The 11642-nt window shown below is 37.9% G+C and overlaps 1 protein-coding gene across 1 annotated transcript; it reads right to left on the bottom strand.

Moving 5' to 3' along the window:
* Positions 1–1465: 1465 nt before the first annotated feature.
* Positions 1466–10568, bottom strand: LOC117341029 (CD63 antigen-like). The gene is made up of 7 exons (XM_033902841.1): positions 10386–10568; positions 8983–9249; positions 8046–8120; positions 7292–7399; positions 6508–6675; positions 4564–4647; positions 1466–2749 (listed from the first exon to the last, which is right to left on the bottom strand). The coding sequence occupies exons 1-7, from the start codon at positions 10443–10445 to the stop codon at positions 2672–2674; spliced, it is 840 nt and encodes a 279-aa protein (XP_033758732.1). The 5' UTR covers positions 10446–10568; the 3' UTR covers positions 1466–2671.
* Positions 10569–11642: the final 1074 nt, after the last annotated feature.

Raw genomic sequence — 11642 nt, 5'->3', positions numbered from 1 at the left:
ATGTAGGCGATAAACAAGTAACTACCTAACACATAGGATATCAGACGGAGTCATGTAGGCGGTAAACAAGTAACTAAGTTGCACATAGGATATCAGACGGAGTCGTGTAGACGGTAAAACCATTAACTAACACATAGGATGTCAAGCAGAGTCGTATAGGCGGTAACCAGTAACTAACTAACACATAGGATGTCAGGCGGAGTCGTATAGGCGGTAAACCAATAACTAACACATAGGATGTAAGGCGGTATCATGTAGGCGGTAAAACTATAACTGACTAACACATAGGATGTAAGGCGAAGTCGTGTAGGCGGTAAACAAGTAACTAACTAACACATAGGATTTAAGGCGGTGTCATGTAGGCGGTAAAACAGTAACTAACACCTAGGATGTAAGGCGGAGTCATGTAGGCGGTAAACAAGTAACTAACTAACACCTAGGATGTAAGGCGGAGTCATGTAGGCGGTAAACAAGTAACTAACACCTAGGATGTAAGGCGGAGTCGTGTAGGCGGTAAACCAATAACTAACACATATGATGTCAGACGGAGTCGTGTAGGCGGTAAACTAGTAACTAACACATAGGATGTAAGGCGGAGTCGTGTAGGCGGTAAAATAGTAACGAACACATATGATGGAAGGCGTAGTCATGTAGGCGGTAAACCAATAACTAACACATAGGATGTAAGGCGGAGTCGTGTAAGTGATAAACCAGTAACTAACACATAGGATGTAAGGCGGAGTCGTGTAGGCGGTAAAATAGTAACGAACACATAGGATGGAAGGCGTAGTCATGTAGGCGGTAAACAAGTAACTAACACATAGGATGTAAGGCGGAGTCGTGTAAGTGATAAACCAGTAACTAACACATAGGATGTAAGGCGGAGTCGTGTAGGCGGTAAAATAGTAACTAACACCTAGGATGTAAGGCGGAGTCGTGTAGGCGGTAAACCAATAACTAACACATAGGATGTAAGGCGGAGTCGTGTAGGCGGTAAAATAGTAACGAACACATAGGATGGAAGGCGTAGTCATGTAGGCGGTAAACAAGTAACTAACACATAGGATGTAAGGCGGAGTCGTGTAGAGGGTAAACTAGTAACTAACACATAGGATGTAAGGCGGAGTCGTGTAGGCGTTAAACCAATAACTAACACATAGGATGTAAGGCGGAGTCGTGTAGGCGGTAAAATAGTAACTAACACCTAGGATGTAAGGCGGAGTCACGAAGGCGGTAAACCAATAACTAAATAACACATAGGATGTAAGACGGAGTCGTGTAGGCGGTTAACTAGTAACTAACACATAGGATGTAAGGCGGAGTCATGTAGGCGGTAAACCAGTAACTAACAGTCAGGTATTGTTATTACAAAGCTATACAAAGAAGTAACCATCCAATCATGTATTTAGATTGCATTCATCGCCAATATGAACGCAATCTGAGGTACACATAATGAACAACTATGTGTGAAGTTGATTTTATTATAAACGACAATGTATTATGATCAATATTCAAGAAGCAATATGTGATATTCATGATCTCATAGTCGGATACCCACTTTTGATAGCGCTACACTAACCAACCATATATCCCGTGGGTCTACTCGGTGAAGAAAAATCTTTTCAATAACGACTTTTTGATTGGCTCCGTCACATTTTCCTTTCGGAATTTCAGCCAGTCAGATTGAAGATAACATAATGCTTTATAGAAGCTGCATATCAGCATTTGCGACGAGTGATCTCGAAAATGTAGTTCAGAAATTCAAAATTAACGGGTAAACCTATTCATCAGATTATCATTGATACCCGTTTGTCTGACAAAGATGTCTTCCCATCAAAGTCGGTTACAAGGGATTTCAGCCAATGAGAACACCGCTATGTCAACAAATTACATACTACGCAAACAGGACATCACAAGATCAGTGCCATACTATGTGGTACTCGTTTAAAACGCTAAACTATGTTAACAGGTTTCTATCATAGAGTGACGTCATTTAAAAAAAAATTGAAACGGGGATGATACGTGTCACGTAGTGTATTGTAATTAGCCGTGGGTATCCGATGATCTCATTAACTAAGCAATATTAAGTTATAAACGATTATGATAAAAGGACTTTGCTTCAACATGATTTTTATATCAACTAAAATACATGTACATACACTTTATCACAACTTATACTAAGATATATGGTATTAATCACATAACATCCGAAAACTGGTTCATTGGGATTTCACGACATGGCGAGATGATCTAATGGAAATCGACATATCCACCAATAGATATAAACTACTGATTATTGTGTACTACGTCATGATCTCATACTTCCTGTTATTCACTGTTTAATACGTCATGATCTCACGCTTCCGTTTCGAATGAAATAATGAGGAAGAATTGCAGTTCCAGGAGTCTCTGGTGAAATCCTTTGATCGAATATTTATGTACAAGACACAATCAAGATATTTGTTAAAATGGTCACATTTGAGTGGATTAATGTTATCATACTCCATCCAGAGAAAACTGTATCAGCGCCAAGTATTCAATTATTGAGGGCCGTAACTCAAGAAGCCAACGATGAAATGCTTCTGACCAAATAGTTATGCATAAAACACATTTTAAAGATTTCTCCACTGGTCTCATCCTTAGAGGATTGTAGGAGCGCCCTTGTTGTTCTTCAGTACGCCTCATACCCACGTCTCTGGGAAGATTTATTCTTTGCGCAGACAATACAGGCGAACAGTACCAACAGAATCTGAAATAATGACAAGAAGAGACAAAAATGAAAATAGTGATATAGAAATAATCCTTGTACTTTAACCAACCAAAGACGAAATCGTTAATAATTCGGACTAATTGGTATAATCTTATACTGTACCGTGGACAGGGATACTTCATTCCGAATTTAAGATTGTCCCATGGAGCATACGCCGAAAATAATAACGTCATCAATATGCGAAGTTGTTACTGAACATGAAATGATGACATAACGCTATTGTGAGTAACGTCATAGAGCCTATAAGCTATCTTTACCTACCCCGTGTGAGATCGATTTTTTCTCTTACCCTGGGCAGAGTTATTTACAGTTTTACCTTTCAAACTCTTACATAAAGTATTGGATATCAATCCTAGTCTTGAGACAGGCTAAACGTTCTCAACAATCGTGTGACATATCGCCAACAATACAATGACGTCACGCCGACAATGTTTTGGATTGATGAGACGTTTGTATCACATACATAAACATGTAAACAGGGTAAGGGGAAAACGATCATTCACCCCCCGACCCCCCCCCCCCCCCCCCCCCCCCCCCCCCCCCCCCCACCCCATTGGGAGTGAGAGAGGGGATATCAACCCTTTGGGAGGTTCTTAAGCTGCCAAATACGAGGCTTGTCGCGTGATTGGCAGCCTATTATCTTACCCCAAGGGTTGAAACCCCTATCTCACTCCCGAAGGGATTAACTATTCTAATAATCCCATACCTAGCAACCACGGGATTGTCCTGCGAAGTATGAGTGATAGAAAGTCGTTACTAGAATTCACGTGTTTCGTATGACATATCAAGTTGTATAGATTATTTTGTCGTTAAGTGGTTTCTTCACCACGCGTTTTTTTTTTTTTTTTTTCTTCTATGAAATTGTTACAAGGTGGGTAACTAGAAATTTACTATACACCGTCTGTAAAAAATACTGTTCATTCTCAGGAAGAGGTTTATGTGAAATTAGCTTCTTGTCAAATACTCATTAATTTATGTAGATCAATAAAACAATGGTAATAACATGACACCCGACCCGGCCACATTATACTGACAACGTAAAATTTAATGATAATTTTAAGTAACTAGTGTGGAGACTGAACGGCACATCCGCAGGTTAAAAGCAACGCACTGCCATGTTAGGCGTTAGGAAAGAAAAATAGGAAGTAAGGAAATAGGCAGCTAAGGTCCCAGGTCTCGCTATAGTGGTGACATATTCTGTTTATGTCCCTTATGTGTTTACAAATATTTGAATGAAACCCAACTCCAAACCACTTATTCAGGTGATTACCACATTAGTCGCCTCCGCCGAAAATGCAGTTGGTGTCTCCGACCTGCAATTTGTCGTCCATTATTCGACACACTTATTTTATGGTGGGACCGACTACTCTCTTTTAAATAACATAAATGACATTGCGCCGTTCCTACAAGGTAAAATTTGTTGGGAAGAAATACATGTAAAAAGAAATCTGTTCCGCGTGCTATGAAGGGACTATACTACACGTATCTAAGTACATGTACTTGCACAGCGGCTACCCCGGTCACGGGTTCTATCAGGACGTCCTGATTAACTCCACAGCGGCTTCCCCGGTCACGGGTTCTATCAGGACGTCCTGATTAACTCCACAGCGGCTACCCCGGTCACGGGTTCTATCAGGACGTCCTGATTAACTCCACAGCGGCTTCCCCGGTCACTGGTTCTATCAGGATGTCCTAATTAATACTACCTCCACAGTGGCTACCCCGGCCTTGGATAACTTACAATATACCTCTACAGAGACCACTCCGGCCCCAATTTGGACGTCCTCGCTTACCTCCACCGCAGCCACTCCGGCTCCGGACCCTATGAGGATGTTAGCATTGTCATCTACCCAGTCCTCTATCGCACTATAACACCCCTGTAATAAAGAAAAACGTCTATCAATGAGAATACTACAATTTTTCGTTTGAATGATTTAGCCAATCCTCATCAAGTGGTGGGTTATCCCACTCATTAACACAACTATAAAGCTATTTCTCAAGAACTGCTGAAAGAATTTATTACGATGTATAGATGTGCCGGCTACATTTTGGTGTTTCAGATGACCGCCACCAGACATTAAGGATTATGACACTTCAGGCACGTTACTGCATGTTTTGTTGACGGTTTTGGCCCGATATCTTGCGAAAGCATTGATGAAATCATTTTCAGCATCCACGAATTTATAAAAATCAATGTTACCAGTATTTCTGAGATTACAGAAAAAAATGGTCCAGCGGTTTGCAAACAAACTCATACATACTGTGCACGCATTTGCACCACCAAAAGTCGCTGGCTCGCTCCAATTTTGAAACATATTTTTTCCGAAGGATACAAAATGAAAAATAGTATGGTTCAATATCTCCTAGGCTCCCTACGGAAGTAAAACAATCGCACTTCACTCCGGGAGAGATGGACTAAATAGAATGTTTTCCGTGCTAGGGGCGGTAACTCCCAATGTTTAATGTTTCCAGCTGTGATGTTTATGGTAATGATAATCGGTTATATGGTAAAGTCCTCAAATAGACAGAAGTAAGTAGACTACCGTTTAATACCGTATATGATATAAGGTAGTTTTAAATGTATGTTTAAGTGTATGTATGTAGCATGTGTGATAGACATCGGTGCTGTATTGTCCAACATGATTACTCTTATCATTTCACGTGAAGCATATCATCTGATAATCTAAGGACTATTGGACTACAATTAATTAACTAGCTAACTAACTAACTACCTAACTAACTGACTGACTGACTGATTGACTGACTAACTAACTTACTATCTATAACTAACTAACTAACTATATCTAACAATAAACTAACTAACTAACTACCTAACTAACCATAACTAACTAACTAACTAACTAACTGATCAATCAAGATACATCTGTTCTAGTTCACTAGAGTAGTAATTTATAACACTTGATTAACACTCGACCCTTAACTGCAGTAAATATACGAGGTAATCAGGAGTGTAACCTTTGATGAAATATTCGTCGACAACCATGAAGGACAGAAGGCTGAACAGCACCCGAACTATTTCTTCCCTATCAAACTTGTTGTTTGAAAAATAGCCGAGGAAAACGTTGTCGCCTATTGTATTCATATAGCTATGTATGAAGTCGGGAGAGTCATACCCGGAATATGTTAAACAAGAAATATCTTTAAAAAACAAGATAAACGGCATAGTTTTAATGCTGGTGGATATAATGTAAATTTGCTGGTGAAATAAATTAACGAACTAATTAATAAATGCACAGTTTCAGCTCGGATAACAAAATTATATCAGTTTGAATCATTTTTGGTGATAATAAGACTGCATTTGAATCAGGAATATGGTTTTATTAATGTGTCACTTGAATAGATAGATCCTCTTATTCAGCTTGCATTCAATCTTAATTTTGTTTCGTCTTTAACTGAATGTCTGCATTTTGCATTTACCGCTACATTGACCAATCACATACTTCATCTTGACCTGTAACGCAACCTGTCGCGTCATATCCGGGAACAAAAGAAAATTATACGGCTATGCCAAAAAAAAAAATGTTTGTGTTCAGAAGGTGTTGCTATTTTTCACTTAAAATAAATTAAATGACGCTAAAAAGTAATATAATTCTTCTGAAAATCAATAAAACATCGTCACGTGGCCTTTTTCGCATGTCCTGATTTGATCAAATATGATTACCGGCCGAATGATAAACCACATTTAACTCCACCATTACATATGTAGAGCGCCGTACCTTGTCGGAGTAAGAGTTGTCCTTGTTGGGACTGGTTAGACAATCAAAGTTGTCTCTAGTAGCGTTCCGGCAACAAATGAGAGGGATCATCTGATTTGGTAAAATTTTCTGCCATTTAGTCGCCGTGGTAGTAAATTCGGTGTAGTTTTCAACTCCACAGCATTCAAACTAAAAAACAAGAGAACATAGGTACATTAATCGTACCAGGATCCTACAAGGTTATTAAATTCCTTACAATAATATTCCTTTTTTTGTTTGGGGTTCCAAGATTGAGTCTAAACTGTCTTTTTACGTTATTTATATTTTAGTTGTAAACATTGGAGAAAACACAATTTTTATATGTAAGTCTTAACGCTTTATTGGCTTTCAACTGTCGCTACTGTGACGTCATTTTAGTGTGTGACGTCATCTCAGTATTAAACGGCTACGTAAATATACAAAACTTTAGTTACAGTATTTCTGAAAATGTTTAAATTATGCTAGGACTAACTGAATTGAATCCTCCCCGATACCAGATACATTACGTATATTCCCTCCAGGTGTATTGGGAAATGCTTCATATACGTAATTTATGTAGCCACTGTAGGACTTCAAATTTCTAATGACAAAGATAGTCATCGAAAACGTTGGTTTATACTGCATCCTCTGCCCAGAGTTATCGTTCCTTACACCCATTGTCAGGAACGACAACTCTGTTTACACAGTTACTGATACCGGTATCTGTTGAGACGATTAATTGATTTCAGCCAATTGCCAATGTTCTAGGAGGCCGGGGAGAACGAACCTCTGACATGATGAAGTTGAGCCCGAGGGTGACAGCATCTGTACCATTGGTGCCTGTGTATTCGTCCTTTATTGCTTCCTCTAACGGTTTCTTTAGCCATTTATCTATCTGTGAGAATCAATCGTGTTAACAGTTCAAGTAACGTTCATGTTTAAACACATTAAAACAAATTAGCAGACCGGTGAATTTTTATACTCACGATACTATATTCTGAAATGTAGAAATGTTCAAATACATACAAAGCAATATCAAATTTAAATATGGATATAGTTCTGTTACAGATACATCTTACACCAAATATGGATTAAAATTACTCAGGGCAAAAAAAAGAAAGAAAAAAATTACTGTTCAAAAGGTGTTCGTTAACAAACGCTAAACTTAATGACTAAAATACCAACTTAAAGAGAGCCCGACTGTTTTGTGCTCATTAACAAGAAACCCGAAGCTTTTGTTAATATTTTTGCATCAATTTTATGAGGAAGTTTGTAACATGACAAAAATAGCTTTATTCATTTAACAATGCTCCGCGGAGGCCAACATTACGAATGTACTTCTGAGACACGTATATGTTGTATGTGAGAAATATTGTGGTACATTGTCAGAAATATTGTTGTACGGTTTCTGTGGGAAATATTGGCGTACGGTTTCTGTGGGAAATATTGTCGTACGGTTTCTGTGGGAAATATTGTCGTACGGTGTAAATGAGAAATATTTTCGTATGAAATATAATCTAGACTCTTCATTTGTTTCTTACATCGTCCCGGATGGCAAACAGCAGTATGACGAATGTTAACTCCACAATAATCACCAGCACGATGATCACCGAGTACTGTAAACAACAATACAAACACCGTGAACAATGCATTGAAGTGATTATTCAGACAATGAAATATCCTCATAAGTAGCCAATATAATGTGGAGCAACCCATTAAAAATTGAGTAACCCATTAAATGAGGAGTAACCCATTAAATGCGGCGCCATCCATTAAATTTGAAATAATCCATTGAATGAGGAGTAACCCATTAAATTTGGAATAACCCATTAATGTGGAGTAACCCATGAAATGTTGAATAACCCATTAAATAAGGAGTAACCCATTAAATGTGGAGTAACCCATTAAATAAGGAGTAACCCATTAAATATGGAATAACCCATTAAATGTGGAGTAACCCATTAAATATGGAATAACCTATTAAATGTGGAGTAACCCATTAAATATGGAGTAACACATTAAAAACGGAGTGACTCAATCAATGTGAAGTAACCAATTTAAAGCCGAGTGACCAATTAAGGTGAATGGCGTACAGGTACAACAGTAAATTGATCCCAGTTTATTCAGCATATGTAGAAATCATGATGATGACACACCCAGCCGACCACGCACCAAACAAACAAGAATAATGGTACACCGAAATACAAAATATACAAAGTCAATTACTGAGTCACTTTATATATCCATACCGCCGTCAACACACACCGCACTCGGAACTCATAACAGACTAAGCGCGCCCGAGGAGTTCCGATTAATACACAATAAAACGTTTCACTAGTTTGTGAGTATATTGCTTTACTTTTCCAACATGATTATTTCCCTTCTCAATAAATAAATAAATAAATAATAAAATTAAAAAACTGCCGGTTTGCCTCCACTTGACATTCTAAGGAGACCCGCCTCTATTTGATGACTTACACATATCAGCAGTGAGCGGACCTTGCAGCACGCCCCTATACAGCCTATGATTCCCAGAAGGAAGAAGAATATTCCAATCACTATGAAGGCTATGGCGGCTTCTTGCATAAACTCTTCAATGTTAAAGTTCTCTATACTGGAGTTATCTACCCCTGCTTCCTCCAGTGCCTTCCGGAAGTTGCTGTACCAGTCGCTTAGAACATCGTCCATTATGTTTCCACCCCATTTTACGATAGAGCCGACTGTCAGAAGTAGTATACCCACCAACTGAAAGAAAGGAATTGGTTAGGAATCGGGTTGATTTAATGAGTGAAACAAAAACAAATTGTAGATAAAACTGATGAAAAATTACATTATTTTACTTATTTTTTATCTGTGTTGTTGGTTTACAAATTTATGTGAACATTTAGTTCCAGTTTTCAGGGAAAGGTCAGGAATAAATGATTAGAATATACCTCGTGTTGTTTCGTTTTTACCCCTATATAATCGTTATTATTAAGCCGACTGTCTTCCGCCAACTCATTATTGTCGTACCGTTATAACCATAACCTACCGTTTCTAACATACTTATACAATCACCGCAGTTCTCGCGTGATATTCAAGGTAAAGGAAATGTCCATACGTTTATACTTGCTGTTTTTTTGTAGTAGACATACGACATGAAATCTTGTATATCTTAATGTGTTTTAGTGATTATGTAATAATTTAATTTTGCTTGTAACAAGCATTTTCATTGGCTCAAAAAATTATGTTATCATCCCATAACATAAAAAAGATAAACTGTGACGTCAGCGGAGTAATCGTTGTTCACGGGATTTTGTATTTATCGATGCGTTTTTAAATATCTGGAGCAAAATAAACATGTTAAACTTAATGAAAATGTTTCTTATCGTTGTTCATTAAAGTATAAGGGTTAGAAGCGGTTTATTCAGAGTACACCCCAGTTTTTTGTGTTATTGCTCAATAACGTAAAAAAAATATTACAGTTAACCCTTAAATAAAACAAGTATATCATTTGTGTCTGTACAATAGTCCAGAATATTTTACACGAGGTGATGGTAATCGACCACTGTTCTATTAAACGAGGCCGAAGGCTGATTGCAATAGAACAGCGATCGATTACCGGTACCTCGTGTCAAATATTCTGGACTATTGCACAGATACCAATGATCTATTTGTAAAATATATTAGTTTTAAATATCCGTGCTGATATGCGCAAAATTTATGTGAAATGATAACTGGCCGCCCATACTGTAGTTCCACAATGAATGGCTCGTCACATTAAACAACGTTCTCGAAATCTACGCTTGCTACGAAGTGATCAAACATCTTGTGGAGTAAGACTGGGCCAAAGATGACTGGATGTTGATGTCATAAACGTGGGGTCTACCCAGAGATCTTACCGAGAATATCAAGTTGATGATGACAAGAATGATTTGACCACATCCGCTACACGCCCCCATCACGACAGTTCTGTCAGTACTCAGTTTTAGAGGTCAGTGGAGGTCAGGACAAACTCTGTCAGATCCAGCTAGTACATTGTTCGCTGGTCTCTTTATCTGTTCTAAGAAAACAAACTCATATATACTGTGAAATTCTTTGATTTTCTATCTTACTCGACATAACCGTTAATATTAATCCATCGTGGGATATATACACTGCGATACACGGTGTGTGATAATATAAGTTTGAGAACAGGGTTTGTCATCCACTGAACCATGAGGTGAATCCTGAAAGGCTTACGGCTGTTTTCAGCTATTCATTAATTTTGAATATAACAACATAATTATTCTGTGCAATACATTTGATTCGTGCATTTTTTTGGCATATTTTGCCGAAATTAACAAGAAACTTAACAGTTTATACGTCTACAGATAGGTCTACGTTTAGTCACGATACAAACTTCAAATTGATACTTTAAAATCGTTTCTATTACGGTACAGTAGTGATTGACAGGTCTGTAAAATATCCTTAGATATATGGTTCCTCAGAGTGAAATGTCGTATTTGTGTACGTTATGTGAACGTTCAACCGGTCAATGAACAGGCGGACGCAGCTATGCACAAATGGGGCCGCCCAATTTGCAAATGGTTAAATAAGCTACAAGTACACGAGAAACAAGTTACAAGTACACGAGAAACAAGTTACAAGTACACGAGAAACAAGTTACAAGTACATGAGATTTAAGTCGAGGAAATATATATTTATTTCTGATAGGTAAATAGACCTATGATTTATAAGTGTCTTATCTGATTACTATGTAATACTTATAATCTAATTATGTGTTTATAGTTGTCCTACTTTAGGGTTATGAAGCAATGATTGCAGCAGCTGTTGCACGTGGACTACACATGAAAACTGTTTACACTTTCTTCGGGCTCAATTTACGAGGTTCTGAAAATCACGTGATTACTTGGCTATCTCTGACCAAAACAGCAAAAATCAGCCGAAACATCATCGGGTACTTACCCGTATACGTTTGAAGCTAACAATCTTTGACAACTGTTCAAAAAGAGTTGTAAAATCTTGTCGATAGTCTAATGCAAAATATCCCAAACTTGACCAAAGCAAAGGTAAGTAAGAAAAGAAGTTAAATTAAATGATCGAGTCCCTATAAAAACGACGTTAGGTTGTGAACTATCTATGGTGTTAACATATGT

The sequence above is a fragment of the Pecten maximus genome, chromosome 13, assembly GCF_902652985.1.
Source record: "Pecten maximus chromosome 13, xPecMax1.1, whole genome shotgun sequence".
NCBI lineage: Eukaryota > Metazoa > Mollusca > Bivalvia > Pectinida > Pectinidae > Pecten > Pecten maximus.
This window is presented reverse-complemented; position numbering and strand designations above follow the sequence as displayed.

Excerpts from the sequence above, each read along its gene's own strand:
- LOC117341029 (XM_033902841.1), bottom strand. The coding sequence starts at position 10,445 with ATGGGGGCGTGTAGCGGATGTGGTCAAATCATTCTTGTCATCATCAAC. Across the intron at positions 9,250-10,385 it reads TCATCAACTTGATATTCTCG|TTGGTGGGTATACTACTTCT; the intron begins GTAAGATCTCTG and ends CCTTTCTTTCAG. Across the intron at positions 7,400-8,045 it reads TGTTTGCCATCCGGGACGAT|ATAGATAAATGGCTAAAGAA; the intron begins GTAAGAAACAAA and ends TGATTCTCACAG.